Source organism: Setaria italica, chromosome IV (genome assembly GCF_000263155.2).
Source record: "Setaria italica strain Yugu1 chromosome IV, Setaria_italica_v2.0, whole genome shotgun sequence".
NCBI lineage: Eukaryota > Viridiplantae > Streptophyta > Magnoliopsida > Poales > Poaceae > Setaria > Setaria italica.
This window is the reverse complement of record NC_028453.1, coordinates 33,801,760-33,819,222: the sequence shown is the minus strand read 5'-3', so window position 1 is coordinate 33,819,222 and position 17,463 is coordinate 33,801,760. Positions and strand designations below refer to the sequence as shown.

Here is a 17,463-nt window from a genome sequence, read left to right as displayed (position 1 = left end):
TTAAAAAAGGAATAGTAAACATAGATCACACTTCAAGTTTGAAATATATATTATCTTCGATTTTTTTTCAACATGAGCAAAAATATTCCAAGGAATATTTCTCAAGAGAACATGGAAATCATAGGCCAAAAACTTCTTGTAGAATGTGGCCGCAATTTCATCCATTCATTGATGACTCACAAGCAGTAGTTTTACATAGCGTTATGTCTAGCCTACCAAAAAGAAAATAAAACGAAAAACACAGAAAAGAAAAGATCGGCATGACTGGATCATCAGTGCTTTACACATTGTTAGTGTGGCAAACATTGTTATTCCATGTCTCCTGACTCTTGCCTGAGGGAGGAATCAAGCAAGAAATAAAGCAGAAGAATATCTAGGCCGGATTTGCTCGATCTGCTATTTATAGTTTACTAGTTACCATGCATCCAGGGAATTGAATTGATTGAAATGAATGGCAATGGAGGATGGAGGGATCATATCGCTCATCATGCGCATGCAAGCTCCTTGAGGGATACGGTGGCGGTGACCTTGGCGTTCTTGCAGACGGCCATGGTCTTGTTGTTGGTGCCGCTGTACTCGACCTTGAGGTTGTCCATGGTGACGCCGCTGCAGGGGATCTTGTCGGAGCAGAGCAGGCTGACGGCCTCGGGGGTGGAGGAGGTGCCGGTGATGTTCTTGAAGGAGACATCCTTGACGGTGACCTTGGAGGCGCCGCTGCTGGTGCAGATCTTGTTGGGGCAGTACTTCATGTCGATGATGATGGGGTTCCCGACGTCCTCCATCTTGATGTTCTCGTAGTGGATCTTGGAGGCGGTGAGCGCGGACGCGGCGTCCTCGTACGCCTTGATCCGGAGGCCGTTGCTGGACTTCTTGAGCGTGCAATCCTTGACGGTGATGTCCGTCACGTCCTTCTGATCCTTGTACCGCCCCAGGCTGCCGATGCTGATGCCGTGCCCCGGGCCGCAGTGTGGCGGATCCACTTCGGATTGACTTGATTAAACAGGGTTAAGTCGCCTAACATGCGACACCCGTGCCTAAGCCAAGTTAACACGAAGTGCCGTCGGATTTCATCCGATTAACCACATGAACAGGATCGAGTTAGCAAACTCACACGAAGGTGAGTGGTTCCAGAGAATACAACAAGTCCACCGAGTTGAACAACTTAACCATTTAGTTCGCCCAGAAAAGCAAATCATCAGAGTTTTACAAGGTTTCAAAAGAAAAACAACAGAGGGTAAACCACTAGCGGAAGCAAAACGTCAGGGTCGGACATCCCTGGTGAGGCCAACCGAGACATCACTGATCCCTCTCCTCGCCGTCCGAGGAGGGATCCCACTCGACCGTCCAACCCGGAGGGAGCTGGGGTGGCCAAGTGCCAACGAAAGAAAGCTCGGGAGCAGCAACTTCACCTGAAAAAGGAAAGCCACAACAAGGCTGAGCTACTAAGCTCAACAAGACTTAACCGACAGGAGTAAAGCTACTCCACCTTTTCTAGACATGCAAGGCTCTTTAGCTGAGGGGTTTGTTTGCCAAGAAGCACTATGTAAAACCCTATTTTCAAGTTTTAGCTCCGGTTCTAAGTTTATTATCCGGTCTAAGTTTTGCAACCTATTCTAAGCAATCATAGAACCAACCAAAGGTATATATATAGAACATCATCAAGACCATGTCATCATCATGTTTCTTTCTTACTTAGGGTAGCATAGCGATCAAGCAGTCTCAAACTGTGAGAGGCAGACGAATCGATTCGAGTTCTTTGACCATGCATGGTGAACCTAACCTCACGATATCCGCGCACCCAGAGGTCGCTTCCTGTGTCGGCCTTCCCCATCAATCCCCTAACCTGTGTCGGGCCCATTTCCTTTGGTGCAAGGTTCCACAGACCCGGCCTCTGCCGTTCTGTGACCACGCTTGCCACCACGTGCGACAACTAGCAGGGGAAACTCCGTTCCAAGAACAATGGGGCGACCACTCACGTCTAGGTTCAATCCAGTACTAGGCTTCCACATCCCATACTAAGTATGAGGTTAGTACTTTCAAACACTTGGTCACGAACACCACCACTGTCGGGCCTTAGCAAGTTTCGTAGACAGACGGGGCGATCAACCGACCACCAAAGAGTCACCCAAAACCCTGCCCCGTCCATCGTCCTTACAGTTGTGATAGGAGGAAGACAACCAACTCCTACAACTCGCGAGTGACAGGAAATCACTCAACTTTTACCGCTTCCTATTGAAGCAAAGCAGCTACTCGGTCCAACAACTAGTGCTCAGATCAGGGGAGCTAAGTTATGCATCTAGGGTTCCAAGCAACTCCTATACGTAAATGCACAAGCAAGATGCAGAAGGCATGCGCAAGTTTGGCAAACATAGGGATTTCATGCAACCGGGGCTTGCCTTCAAGCAAAGAGGAAGGGAACTGCTCGACTTCTGGGGCAGCTTCAGCTTCTGGGGGCAGGAGCGCAGCTACACCGTCGTCTTCTGGCGCCGGGTGCAACTCGTAGTAGCCGTCGGCAAGACGCAGCTCTACACGAATACAATGCAAGAGTTAGCATAGACGGTTATTTCAACAGCAACACTTGCAAGTATGAGCCCAGAAACTTGCGACAAGATACAGGAGCGTGGGAAGTTCAATGGACTTGATGGAGATCAAGAGGTGAGGGTCGGAGGAAAGGAACTTATGATCTGACCCTTAAACTAGAGGATTTGGTGTGCTAGGGGTCCTCAGACTCAACGCTGAAAGGTCCCCAAGTTTTACACATACACCCTCGGTTCAAAGAAAAAAAATACAGCCGAGTCCTCGGGCGAGGCGGTAAAGGGTCGGCGGAACAGACAGGGTCGGGCGAGACGGAACCGGGTTCGGGCGGATAAGAGGGGTCGGGCGAAGCGGACAAGGGTCAGGTGAGACGGACAAAGGTCGGACGTCAGAAGGGTCGGACGAGGCGGACAAGGGGTCGGCCGCTTACCTTCGTCTCACAAGGAAAGCTTGGGGTCGGGAAGAAGCGGACTTAGGCGGAGGGACTAAGGCGTTGAACAACGGTGAGGTCCGGCAATGCTCCGGCTGCGGCGGGGCTTCTTGTGGATCACAAGTAAGCTCTTACGCAGCATGGAGGAGCAAGCGGCTGGGTGGATTGGGGAAAACGGTGTGGAGCGGAGAGGAAAGTTCCTCAAGGACTTAGTGTGGTGGCGCTGGGAGCTCGAACAGGGAGCAAGAGAAATGGCGGGAGGGCAGCGCTGGTGAAGGGGACTCCGGCGGGGCTCGCACATTCCCTTTTATAGCGGCGTGGAAGTGAGAAGGGGAGCGGCGCGAAGGCCGGGGAAGAAGCAATGGAGTGCTCTGCCCGGGCGGCGATTAAGCGACGAGGGCGGTGGAGCAGGACTTCGGGGATGACGCCAGCGGTCATTGGGCTCTAGCGTCAGGGCGGCGCAGGCGCGAGTTTGCCGGTGGTTGAGATTTGGCGGAGGTGGGCGTCGTCGTGCGATGGAGCTGATGGAAGTGACCGGGATAACGGCACTAGGAACGAGGGCGCACAGGTGAGAAGACAGGCAACCGCGGGCGCACGGGCGAGCGCGGAGCAACAGATTGTCGGGTGGCTTCTGACAGGGTGGGAAAAGGAGCTGTCGCTGCCGTGGTCGGGGTTGGCGAAGGAGGAATCATCGGGTAGCGAAGACCAGGCGGCGCGACTGTGGCGAGGTGACGGAAAAGACGGGCGACATCGGGCTCTACGGCCGGGATCTGGTGATGTGATGATGGGCGCGGGCAGCGAGGTGCTGCAGAAAGGTTGTAGAGGGGCTTCGGCTGCTATAGGGGAGGAGGGCGCGAGAATCCATTTGGTCGTGGGCCAAAGACGAGGCGGAGCGGCGGACGTCGGAGAAGTTGAGCCACGCGGCGGGGGAACTCTGAAGCGAGCATGCAACTCGAGTGCGCCTGTCGCCGAAGATCTGAGGGAAAAGATCTCGTGGGTCCACCAGTCAGACTGAAGGGAGGTGTTGGGGGATGATTCAGAAAGATCCGGCGGGTGAGTTGGGGTCGACGGGGTTGGAACTGGATGCCAGCGGAGAGGGGTCGGGTCTCAGGGGTCGGGACCGGTCGGGAGGTTGATCACTTAGGCTTGGAAAGCTAAGACAGGTGATCAGGGGCTCGGATTAAGATGAACTCGAGAGATTTGGGGGTCGGTCGTCACAGCCTACCCCTCTTAAAAAGAATCTCGTCCCGAGATTCAAGTGTAAGAGTAGGGTGTACAGTCCTTACCTCCCTGACGAGACAGAAAACCTGGGAAGTGCTTGTTCAAATACTCTTATGTTTCTCACGTTGCTTCATCCTCCGTGTGGTTCCTCCAGAGGATCTTGTACATTCTGACCATTTGGCGCCGGGTATGCCTCTCTTTTTGGTCAAGAACTCTGTCTGGGTACTCGGCGTAGGTTAGGTCTGGTTCTATCTGAAGCTGCTCTTGCTCTAAGATCTCTGTTGGGAATTGGACACATTTCTTCAGTTGAGACACGTGGAAGACGTTGTGTATGGCCGACAGCTGTTCTGGGAGTTGCATCCGGTAAGCAACGGGTCCACAGATCTCCACAATTTCATAAGGGCCAATGTAGCGGGGAGCCAACTTTCCTTTCACTCCAAACCGTTGCACTCCTTTGGTCGGGGAGACTCGAAGATACACATGATCACCAATATCAAACTGCAGGGGCCTTCTTCGCCTGTCGGAATAACTCTTCTGTCGAGATTGGGCAGCCTTGAGATTTGCTTGAAATACCCTTACTTGCTCTTCGGCTTCTACCACTAAGTTAGGACCATAGATCTGTCTTTCTCCAGTTCGTGACCAATTCAGAGGTGTCCGACATCTCCGGCCATATAAGGCTTCAAACGGTGCCATCTTCAAACTGACCTGGTACAATGGTGGAGTAATTATCTTATAGTCCTAAAATCTAGCGTATGAAGCGGATGTTTCATGAAACAATGACATGTTTCTCTCTCCTCACCCTCTCTCCTCCACATCAGCAAAAATCCTATGTGGCATTGCATGAGACGACCTATAAGACTGCTGAGGTGTAGCAATGTACTTGCCCTAAGAGCAACTCCAATAGAATATCCACTATTGACGCTCCATTTGACTCTCTATCCAAATTGGCAAAAAGATTCCTCTCCTTACTGAGTTGCTCATTCCAACAAACTATCCATTTCCCACTCTCCAAATCCCAATAGCTAGTTTCCGCTCTAAAAATCTACACTCTCCATTCACTCCAATAGCCTCTCCATTTTGCACATTTGGCAAGCTAAACTCACTTGCCAAGTTTGGAAAGTGTGGGGAAGTATTTGGCAAGTTAGATAGGATGGCCATCAAGATAGCAACTATGTTGGATCGTGATTTTCCAGCAGACTTACCAAATTTTAGCTTAGAGAGGAAGATGGCAAGGTTGTTGGAGTTGATGTAAAGGGTCATTGGAGCAGGCTTGTATTAGTTTAATCCAGGAAAGATCCACTGGAAAGGTGCTAAGAAATTAAAGGCACCAAAATAACATGCTTATTTATTATGGATTATTCAGGTGATTTTGTGGAAGTGTGTAGATGTAAAAGTGCACAAATAGATTATATCCTTCACCTTCTATTGGAGGCAATTAGCACCAGTTTGAACCGCAAGCACACGGATCAGTTGTAACTTTTCCCTCAGAGTATTCCCCAAGGTTTATCAATCCGTGGAAACAAGGTCACAAGCTCTAAATTAACTATGCATTGGAAAACATGATTCATGTTGCAACGTGATTGTGAATAGACAAGAAGCATTAGTAGATATGAACAAGAGGTAACTCGTCTACAACAAAGCCTAGACTATGCATATGTTGTAGTTCTAGCTAGATGGCAAGCAAAACATGGTTCTCATTCAAAGCATCTTTAAACAACCACCTCCAGTCTGACTCCCGGAAACCCCCACCTTACACGGTGTCAGACCCTGTCATGATCCTACCTATCAACGTAGGCAGTCTAAGGGCATGAACATAAAGCATATGTCTAGCTGTTATGTAGATTAGGCATGCAATTCTAGTCACCATGACTACAAGAACACCCTATGCAATCTACTATGTTAATAGATTGGAATAAGCAAACTCATAGCAGTAGAAATCATAAAAGGAGGCATATGGATCGCTATTGAATCGGAACTCATCTATTACTTCACCATGAATGATTGTTCATCACAAGATCTCCACCGAGGTCATACTTGTGAATCCTACCTCTAGAATACTAGCGTGATCTTCCTCGAAGGTGATCACGCCGATCAAAGCCTACCCTAAGTTAGCCTCCGGACAACTGCACGGCCCTCAGCTCTCTGCAGATGGTTTTCCCTCAAGTTTCTCGGCTTCTGCTACAAATGTATTCGTGGGGTGCCGATGGTATTTATACCTTGGAGAGGCCGTAGTCCAAATGGGAAGTCGAATGGGCGAAGGAATGACCCAAGCCGATCAGGTTGGGTGGGTCCAGCCGTCCAGGCCGATCAGCTTGGCCCTTCCTTTTGTCCTCTTGCATCCTCCTTTGTCTCCAAGTCTTCTCTGATGTTCTAAGATCTTATTTTCGCTTGCATGTGGGTCTGGCTTGATGATAACCTCAGGATAAGAATGGATCTTGATAACCTTCCAAAGTGTTGTTTGCTTCATCTTGATCACGAGATCAACTTGCCTTAATTATCTTCTGAAACTTAGCCCTTAAGTCTTCCTGTAGGAATGCTCGCTGAAGATGAGCATGAATGGGCGCCGTAGTACCCTAGGCCGATCGGCTTGGGCTCCATAGGCCTCTGGCCTCTCTGTCTTTATGTGGCTTGTTGTTGGTTCTGGGCCTCATCCAATTATGGTCCAATATAGTCCTATTTCCTGCGAAAACAGAACATCCTCTAAAATGCAAGGCATATACGAAAATAACTCGATTATTAGGTATAATCAATGTTAATGATGTCATTTGTATTTCAATATTGAAGATAAATAGGGGTAAAAGTGTGTCAGTAATGAGTGCAAACACCCTCCTAGAAAAGTTTTATAGAAAAGCTCTAAACAAAGTTAGGGTAATGAAAGGCTAAGTTTGTGCGTGGCATGTTTTTCACTAGGCACGTCGTGTTGCTTACGAATTATATTCTGATATGTGAATGACGGCTGAGTTAGTTAGATGGTCATAATAGTACTATTTAGGTCTTGGGTTCGACTCCCTATGGGAGCGAATTTTAAACTGGGGTTAAAAAATCCCCTCGTCTGTCACCACACCAAAACACAGGTCAATGCTTAGCCTATGTTGCAGCTGTGGTTGGTTTGAGCCCTCCTACTTGGAGTAGTTGCAATGGTCACCAGCCCAGTGGTAGTCTCACAATGGGTTACGAGCCCTGTATAAGGGTGGGGCTGAGGTTTGGGTTTTTTCTCAACCTGCATGAGAAGATCCTTCTCTTAGAAAAACTCTAGGGTTGTCTTACCCCACAGGTCGAGTTTTTTAGAATTACATTCCGGTATGAATAATTGAAGACAACAAATTTAATACTACTATGATATGATTTAATTTCAGTATTTTTGCAAGCAGCAACATAGCAATTGATGGTGTCAAGACAATTAATGATTAAATATTATATTGTGAAAGAAAATCCCAGGATTAAGTCATTATGCTTGAGGAGCACTAAGTAAAATACTAGCAAAACAACTTGCTGAAGTTTATCTATTTACACTATTTTCGTGAAATTAGCATGGGTTTGTGGATGGTCTACTTTAGTCTCAATCTGAGAATATCGGTGGTATGAGTAACTCCTAAATAAGTTAATAAGTGTTCTATCAAGGTATTAATTGCAGTGAATGTGGTAAATGGCGTTCAAGTAGTGATTAATGACCACTGATGACATATCGGTCTTACTATTATTCTGAGTGTGAATATTAGTTTAAAGCGAATATAAGTGATGAGTTAGTTATTCGCATCGTTGTGATCGGAAGGCACCCTAAGGATATATATATGTATATGTATATATATATATATGTATATATGTATATATATGTGTGTGTGTGTGTGTGTGTATATATATATATATATATATATATATATATATATATATATATATATATGAGTTGAAGGGATGCTCCATGCAATCTAAACTTTAATCTCATCGTTAGCCTAAACTCCAATCAATTAGAATATTGCAGGGGTTACAAGTACGACTACACTTCTGAGGCAGTTCATCTACTTCAAGTCTTTCATCAGGAAGGATCATCCGGATCCTAATCTGGTGAAGACCAAGTGTTGCTTCACCTATATATCACCTCGTACTACGACTACAGAGGCAGTCATGGCGTTGCAAGGCCATCACTAAGCATGGTCCTAAAGGTTGTCGACTTGTAGAATAGGCACCATTGGATTTGGATGTATAGAAAATAAAGAGTAAAAACGAGTGCGAACTGGAACAAAAATAACACTCGATGTGAGCTCTCCATTTATTTGTTAACACAGGGACTAAACCTTTTTTAGTCTGGTTTGGAAAAATTTGGTCTTAGGGGCTTCTACATTTTTAGAGCGAGGCAATAATGGAACGAAAACCTGAGGACGAGGGCGAAGCCTAGTCTAAAAATAGCAACGGCCAGGTGACCATGCCACAAACATAGCTGCGAGACGCCAGTTAGCAACAGGTATATATATATGCAAGCGGAGCCATGAGCGAGCAAGACACACACAAACTAAAGGTATTCAAAATGGCCTTCACCACCAAAAATGCCATGAGAGCCCTCTTCCTCCTAGCGCTGGTGTGCGCTGTGCAAGCCGGAAAGGCGGCGTCGAAGGACGCTAAGGCGGCGGATGATGGCGCGGCGAAGGGAGGAGGGTCGTGTCCCAGCGGGTCGTGCGACATCACCAAGCTGGGCGCGTCCGGCAATGGCAAGACGGACAGCACCAAGGCGCTGGAGGAGGCATGGGCGTCGGCGTGCGGCGGCACCGGGAAGAACACGATCCTGATCCCCAAGGGCGACTACCTGGTTGGCCCGCTCAACTTCAAGGGCCCGTGCAAGGGTGACGTGACCATCCAGGTGGACGGCAACCTGTTGGCGTCCACGGACCTGAGCCTGTACAAGAAGAACTGGATCGAGATCCTGCGTGTGGACAACCTGGTGATCACCGGCAAGGGCAAGCTCGACGGGCAGGGCTCCGCCGTGTGGAGCAAGAACTCCTGCGCCAAGAAGTATGACTGCAAGATCCTGCCCAACTCGCTGGTGCTGGACTACGTGAACAACGGCGAGGTGTCCGGCATCACGCTGCTCAACTCCAAGTTCTTCCACATGAACGTGTACCAGTGCAAGGACCTAGTGATCAAGGACGTGACGGTGACGGCGCCGGGTGACAGCCCCAACACGGACGGCATCCACATGGGCGACTCATCCGGGATCAGCATCGTCAACACGGTCATCGGCGTCGGCGACGACTGCATCTCCATCGGCCCGGGGAGCACCAAGGTCAACATCACCGGCGTCACCTGCGGCCCGGGGCACGGCATCAGCATCGGCAGCCTGGGGCGGTACAAGGACGAGAAGGACGTAACGGACATCACCGTCAAGGACTGCACGCTCAAGAAGTCCAGCAACGGCCTCCGGATCAAGGCGTACGAGGACGCCGCGTCCGTGCTCACCGCCTCCAAGATCCACTACGAGAACATCAAGATGGAGGACGCCGGGAACCCCATCATCATCGACATGAAGTACTGCCCCAACAAGATCTGCACCAGCAGCGGCGCCTCCAAGGTCACCGTCAAGGATGTCTCCTTCAAGAACATCACCGGCACCTCCTCCACCCCCGAGGCCGTCAGCCTGCTCTGCTCCGACAAGATCCCCTGCAGCGGCGTCACCATGGACAACGTCAAGGTCGAGTACAGCGGCACCAACAACAAGACCATGGCCGTCTGCAAGAACGCCAAGGTCACCACCACCGCATCCCTCAAGGAGCTTGCATGCGCATGATGAGCGATATGATCCCTCCATCCTCCATTGCCATCCATTTCAATCAATTCAATTCCCTGGATGCATGGTAACTAGTAAACTATAAATAGCAGATCGAGCAAATCCGGCCTAGATATTCTTCTGCTTTATTTCTTGCTTGATTCCTCCCTCAGGCAAGAGTCAGGAGACATGGAATAACAATGTTTGCCACACTAACAATGTGTAAAGCACTGATGATCCAGTCATGCCGATCTTTTCTTTTCTGTGTTTTTCGTTTTATTTTCTTTTTGGTAGGCTAGACATAATGCTATGTAAAACTACTGCTTGTGAGTCATCAATGAATGGATGAAATTGCGGCCACATTCTACAAGAAGTTTTTGGCCTATGATTTCCATGTTCTCTTGAGAAATATTCCTTGGAATATTTTTGCACATGTTGAAAAAAAATAAAAGATAATATATATTTCAAACTTGAAGTGTGATCTATGTTTACTATTCCTTTTTTAAATGACACTTTGATAATAATGAAGATAATATATATTTCAAATTTGGCGCGCAATGTTTATTTAAAATCTTGTGGGAAACATAAATTACAAATATAACGGGAAATGAAAAATTACAAAAATGGCATAAAATGAAAAATTACAAATATGTGAAACAAAAACTCCAAATATGGTTCTCCCTCGGGCTCCTTGACAAAACCGGCCTGGCTATATGATTTTCAAAGAAAATACCACGAGGAATCTCATCATATTTTTACGTAAGCTATTAGCAAACATTGAAAAGTTGATAAACCTATCAAGTAGCACGTGGAGGATGAAATTAATGCTATGCACTAATAATATTAGTTGCCCAAATAATGCAACTATTACATGTTTCAATGGAGCAACACATCTACATCTTTTAATTAGGATGGATTTTTTTATACAAAAGTACATGGGATGTTCTGTAATAGTAATAGCATATGATAAATACATCCTTGAGATTTTCGCACATAGCAACGCACGGGCACTTTTACTAGTACAAACAAAACAAGAACAATAAGATGTTGCCACTAAACTTCACCTCACACATACATTGGACTTACAAAACAATACAACTTCTTCAATTTATTTGATCTGAGCAAAAATTAATACATCCTAAAAAAAATACAACAAATGAAAAGATATTACACTTAACATAGAATATTGATAAAGAATACTTAAAAAACAATATTTCAAATACAAAAATGAAACAGACAAATATATTGTTGGGAAATCCCTAAACCTAAGGGATTATTGTGGTGGCTCATGCCAAATACACCCTAGAAGGTCGAGGCTATATAAAGTAAAGAGTACTTATCATAGATCAAAAGAGAACAAGTTTCATCTATATTATCTCCTACGTGCTAATCTCAGGTGCTATTGAGAAGGGATACGGGTGATCTTCTACATCTTCCCCATGCCTCATCAGCTGCCAGAGGGAGTGGAACAACAATCGCAACTGCACCGTTTGTTAATACATATTCAGCGTGTTCGGCACATTAGCTGCAGCTGCGCTGCAGTAGCAGCTGACCAACAGCCAGTGTCCCAATTAGCAGTAGCTACAATGCAAGTGCAGCTAGCTGAAGCGAATAGAGCCATTACATCCTGACTACTTACTTGGTCGAAGCCATGAAGTAAGCCCAGCCTGGCCGTTTTTACTATCATTAGGCCGAGGCCCAACTTGCAGCCTGATCAACCTCTCCTTCTTGACCCAGTCCAACTTCACCAGCAGGCAGGCCTAGCAGGCTAACCCGGCCAGATCGCTTTTGTGCCAACCAGGCCAACCTGCAAGTCGCGTGGCCCGACCCACGCGCAAAACTATAGCAAGTCAGCATTGCTAATGGGTCGCAAACAACAGCCCACGCACCCTTAAAAAAAAAGCATGGTTCAACAGGAAGCAGGAGCCCACACAAAAAATCGATTGATAGTAGAAAACAAATTTTACTCGAGTGATAGCCAGGAACACTGAAAACGCGGCAATAATTTCACGGACGAAAAAGATTGTTGCAGTAGAAACTTCATGTGATGGCTCATACGATCACTTGTGGGGCCTAACCCAGCCCATCCTAGATGGGCGTTGTGGTTCCCGTTTCTAGAGCTGGGCAAAGAGCTCGTGACTCGTTAGCTCGCTCGGCTCAGCCCGTTGCCTTTTATTAGCGAGCCAAACAAGAATTTTAGCTCGCTTTACTTAATGAGCTTGCTCGACCTGCTCGTGAGCCGAAGGACCCGTGATGTCACTGTGTCAGCAGCCCAGCAAGCCAAGCCCAACGTGCAAGCGTGTGCAAGCAGGCCAAGACTCCCAAGGCCCGAGAGCAAGAGATATCTTAACCAGGCCGACGTCATCGTCTTGCTCGCCGCGTACGCAGCAGTTAATCTAAAGGAACGAAGCTGGCTGGGGCGAGCCGAGCCGAGCTGGCAGCCCAGCCCAAACACTGCCCTCTCTTTTATCTTTATCCAACCTGATCCTCCCACCCACCATTCCAACACGCTCGTCTTCCCTGTGCGCTCGCTCCCTCTCGTGCCATGGCGCTGCTCGCCATCCAGGGCATGGCCATGTCCACCGCGACCACCGCCCTCCCATCCCACCACCACGGCGCAGTCTCCTCCTTTGTCTCCACCTCCTCCTACGCGCTCACAACCGCCGCCGCCTTCCCCCGCGCCCGCGCTACCCTCGCCGTCGGCGCCCTCACGTCGGCCACCGTCACTCCAGTTCTTGATGGTAAATCAAGCAGCTATCCCCCTCACTGCTTATTAGTTTGAGGTAGTTTCCTGTGTGCACATTTCAAGAGCAATGGGTGGTATTATTGTATGACATTTGGGAAATTCTCAAGTTCAATTGGGGATGAAGATTTCCTTTAAACTCTTAGTTGGTCAAGTAGGAAGTTCAGTTGGAATGGGCTCCGCAGCGGAGGTAGGATTTGTGATACCGTCGGTACAGCTGGGTTAATAATTGTTCAACAAGAGAAATTTAAGGGACTGTGGAGTGTGGAGTATCTGTATGAAATAAAACTACTAGCAGTACTGTTAACTAAACATTTCACTCCCTCCATTTCAACATATAATCGTGGTCTGACCCAATGGGGTCCGTGATGCTAAACTCTTGGACTGCTGGCTTCTCTCATATCATATTGTTCATAGCAAGTTAGCAACAAAATCATAGTCATAAGAAACAACTTTCAAATGCTAATCTAATTATATCAAATTTGCATTACAAAATTTACATGTTATTAGACTATTGGTTGGCCGAACTTTACAAGGTTCATGCCAAAGGTTACAATGGTTGAATCTTGAAATGTGTGTGCACTTTAGAAAAAGAAATGCAGTACCTATTAACTGATAGATACAAAATTCTTGATGTGGTGTAAGGAATGGGTGGTAAACAAGTCAGTTAGATTTAGCTTACTTTCTTTTATCTCCGTCTTTTAAAGTTTTAGTAATCTGTCTGCTGCGGTGATGCCACTTGCCTTGGACCTGTGTAAAAACTCTTTATGATGTCATACAAAGATGCATGTACTTCAAAGAAAATACTAGAATAAATCGGAAATTTAATTTGAGTTCTGAAATTATGGTGTCAAAGTTATCTATGTGACTGCAAAAGGCCATCCGTTGTGCAAACTTTTTTGGCTTCTGAGTAGGTCAATATTGATGGCCCTGTGGACTGAAGATTTTTAAACTTTCTTTGCCCTTGCTTAGTCTACTGTGGGAGAGGGGACAAGAAGACAAAACGGGGCAAAAGGTTCAACCATTCATATGGCAATGTGAGTGCTCCAGTCCAGCATAACCTCTCTCGTTTTTATGCTGCAATCCTTACTTATTTATCTGTCTGATCATTTCAGGCGAGGCCTCGCAACAAGAAGAAGGGAACTGGCCCACCACGCCTTTTTGCCCCTCCAGCGCCTCCTAGGAAGGACCAGTTTGATGATGGGGAGATCATTCCAATTGAGATAGACGAAGACATCCTGGAATAGGTTGTCTGAATTTTGCTTTGTGTTTTCACTGTCCTAAGCTTAACTTGCCTAGCCTGTATGAAATACAATTTCTTTGAAGTAATTATTTTCTCTCTCCTACATAATGCAATTGCCTCCACATTTTCCTTTGGGTAGTAATGAATATACTGCATAGAGTTCTTCCTCGCACGCTACCAGCTGCAGTGCATGGTGGAACCCTGGGTGCACACAACACAAAGGGCCATCAAACTTTGGTTAGTTGAGCTATCAGAACTGGGAGATTAGATTTAACCACTTGTTTTAGCTCCGCTTTAGCCACCTTATCAACATGCTTGGAAATTGTTTATGATAACTGGGAAAGCATGCCTGAAAAATAGCAGATATATAAGCTGCTGCTGTTACTGTTGCTGTATGTCTTTCAGTTCAAGGATTAGGTTGTAACAATAACAGCCATGATTTGCTGTATGCTTGAATCAGCTGATGTATCCAGGCAAGTCTTGCCTTAGTAAAAATAAAGAAAAAAACAAACCAATTAGTCTGACTCTGTGAGCAAGTTTTGCCATGATGTAGTGGGTGACTGTATGTTGTTGCTGTGCAGTAAACCGCCCTCAGCCTTGGCAGATTCAGTGCTATCAGCATCTAGTGAGTAACTGGTCCAAGATTTGTTTTCAACCATACATTAAATGCCGCGCTCCAAGAAAATAAGCAATAGCATTGCAGTTTTCATGAAATAACCAGTGTATTGCTTAGCACTGGTGCCTACTGCTTCTATCTCTTCTGTATCCATTGCTGTTGCCCTAATTTCTACACTATGTCTCAGTACTCTCAAGAGTTATGGACTGTATCAGACAGCTAAATATGATCCTGACTAGTTGAATTTGGACCTCAAAATATGATCCTGAGTTCCTGATTAATATTTGGAGCAAAAGGACAAAAAATACTAATAAAAATGAAACTTGGTCTTGTTCCTCACTGAACTACACAATGTGGCGAGAATTACATTGTGTTCTTCAAGGCACTTCCAGCATTATTCTCAAAATTCATATCAACTAAGATTTGTTGTAAGACGGTTTAACCATCCATACCAGTATACGACGGCATCAGTATACCATGGCTACATGTATAGGACATACTGCAGTGTTTGCATATTAGATGGATCCCTTGAGATGTTGGACCGAACTTTTTATAGGTTTTCAAGGATCGCATCATAGTTGTGATTTTGCATTTGCAGGATTACATATACTGTGTTGGCTTCTGTTTCCATTCATTTTTTAAGACCAGATGTGCTGTGCGGAATAAATGAGTATTTCCATGATCACATATTAGAAGGCAAGGTTTTACAATGAAAGTTCTTTCATTCTGAGATACTTATATTAACATAGAATCCTTTACATACAATGTTCTGAGGAATCCGCTATGGCCCATTTTGTTCGAGACTAAAAGCATATCATTCAAGTGGTACCTGAGACTCTGAGAGAGCCTATATGACAATGCAGAATCATCGACTTCAGAAGAAAACATCTGAAGGTACCAATGATTGGACATTGTTTCCTAAGTGTGTTCAATGTACCCAAAAAAACATCCTTTTTGTACTACTTAGGACAGAAATAAAGACAGGAAATACAAAGGTTGCAGCCAATTCTAGTCCATGCTGTATTATGTATATGTGGTCCATTCTGGTAGTTGTGACATGGATTCTCAGGAGGTAATAGCAGCATAAAATATATTCCTATTTGTTTGTTGATAAATGAGTGTACAATCAAGGAAGCTTATTGCCTCAAAAGTGTACCGCATCATCTAGACTCTTACACGCGAGATAAAGCTTTAAGCGCAAATACCTTCTTTTTTTAAGGTTTGATCAGTCATGGACTCTAGCAATTTTAAGAAATGCAAACGTGTGGGCGTCCATCAACTGGGGAAGTTGCTACTGGCGGAGCAGCATCCAATCCCCTGGATTACAGGAGATTTTTGGGTCGTAGCCACAATTAGCCAGCATCCAATCCAATTTCATGGCACCCCATGTGATTGCTGGTGACCCAAATCAGGGAAGAGCCCCATGGCAGAAAGCTGTTCATCTGCAAATCAAATTAATGTAAAAAAAACACGAAAGCATTTTGCAGCTATATATATTTGGAGCCCCCATCTAAACAATGTACTCTCAGCCATTTTGCAGCTATTCGCCAACATTCTTTTTATGTGGCATGTTTTTATTATTTTCGAAAATTTGCTTGTTTTCTTTAGAATATATGATATCAGTCCACACGTAGATTCCTAGAATATAAATTAAAATTATTCTAGCTAAAGAAAATTGTGCGTTTGTTTCCATAGTGTTTCTTATATACCTTTCGTGATGGCTACCACTGTTTTACCATCAGTTCAACTGAAAAGGCCCATAGACAGCCCTATACTGTCTCAAAAGGAACAAAATGTTGGGATTACTAATTGTGCATCTGTTTTCTTGGGTGTGTTTGATTGGTTGTATCCTTTGGTTCATGTATGAAATGGTTCGAAATAATAATGTTGGTTGAACTGTACCAATCCATTCAGAATGAAGCCATCCCACTTAATATATTATCCTACTAATAGGAGTGAATCTTATGGTACAACTAAATTGGTTGAACACCACCATCCAGCATCATCCATACATACATCTTGTGGTGCTTGCAACCAAACACACTCATAATATTTCTTAATGGCTACCACATGTTACCTTCACTTCAACTGATAAGGTCCATAGCCAGCTGCCCAGCTGTCAAGCGTAACCAAATGTTGGAATTACAGGTACAGGCGTAGGGGCAGCTCCACACTAAGATTTTAACAAGATTGTATTATGTAGTTTGATACAATAAGTATTTTAATTTTGATTATAGCTTGATCATGGAAATGCTTGGGTAACTTAACCTGCAATCATATATAATTATATGTGTACATCCAAAGTTTAAGAGGCCGGTTCATTTAGATAAACATAGCAGGCTTTATATGGAGTAGTTAATTTTTTGCTACAAAAATCCTAACATGTTAAGCTGCAAACATATTTTTAGTTGATCATCATATCACCAAAAGGGGATTGCAGTGCTAGGTTCAACTTTACTATTGACACACCTCAATATTGGTATCTTTTTATGAAGTTGATTTGGTTTTTTCCCCTACAATATATACTGCCATTGTGGAAAACTATTTTGGTATAGTCAATATTGATAAAGAAATATCAGATCTAGAAATAAAATGGCAATGCGCCTCACTGTTGCAAATTGCAATTACTGTTTACAAAATTGGATGCCCATCTGGTAGGAGGCCATTTAGCGCGGCAATGCCGCGCAATGTTCTAGTGTATACATTGAAGCTGCTCAGTTCATGTGTTTCTATTTTTTTTAAAAAAAAATCCATGATTTTCGTGGCCCATCAAAATATGAGGCGAACTGTAGCACAGGCCCCACTATTCAGAGAGACGGCATTGGCCTGCTAAAGGAACTCAAACACGCTTACCCCAAAAGTGCCCATCAAACGGCGCACCTCTCCGGTCAACACTCAACAGTCAACAATAGCGCACGCT

At 45.4% G+C, this 17,463-nt stretch overlaps 3 protein-coding genes across 4 annotated transcripts; 2 read left to right on the top strand and 1 right to left on the bottom strand.

Moving 5' to 3' along the window:
* Positions 1-485: 485 nt before the first annotated feature.
* On the bottom strand, positions 486-5,446 carry LOC101754484 (exopolygalacturonase). The gene is made up of 2 exons (XM_004967131.1): positions 5,389-5,446; positions 486-979 (listed from the first exon to the last, which is right to left on the bottom strand). The coding sequence occupies exons 1-2, from the start codon at positions 5,444-5,446 to the stop codon at positions 486-488; spliced, it is 552 nt and encodes a 183-aa protein (XP_004967188.1).
* A 3,262-nt stretch (positions 5,447-8,708) lies between these two features.
* Positions 8,709-10,295, top strand: LOC101779732 (exopolygalacturonase). Its single transcript, XM_004965841.3, has one exon. It carries the CDS (start codon positions 8,709-8,711, stop codon positions 9,960-9,962), a length of 1,254 nt encoding a protein of 417 aa, XP_004965898.1. The 3' UTR covers positions 9,963-10,295.
* A 2,130-nt stretch (positions 10,296-12,425) lies between these two features.
* On the top strand, positions 12,426-14,803 carry LOC101778935 (30S ribosomal protein S31, chloroplastic). Of its 2 annotated transcripts, XM_012845619.3 has the most exons (4): positions 12,426-12,682; positions 13,657-13,721; positions 13,800-13,931; positions 14,509-14,803. In XM_012845619.3, exons 1-3 carry the CDS (start codon positions 12,487-12,489, stop codon positions 13,929-13,931), a joined length of 393 nt encoding a protein of 130 aa, XP_012701073.1. In that variant the 5' UTR covers positions 12,426-12,486; the 3' UTR covers positions 14,509-14,803. The 2 variants fall into 2 exon arrangements, with proteins under 2 accessions (XP_012701073.1, XP_004965896.1); XM_004965839.4 differs by lacking the exon at positions 14,509-14,803 and having other exon boundaries at positions 13,800-14,035.
* Positions 14,804-17,463: the final 2,660 nt, after the last annotated feature.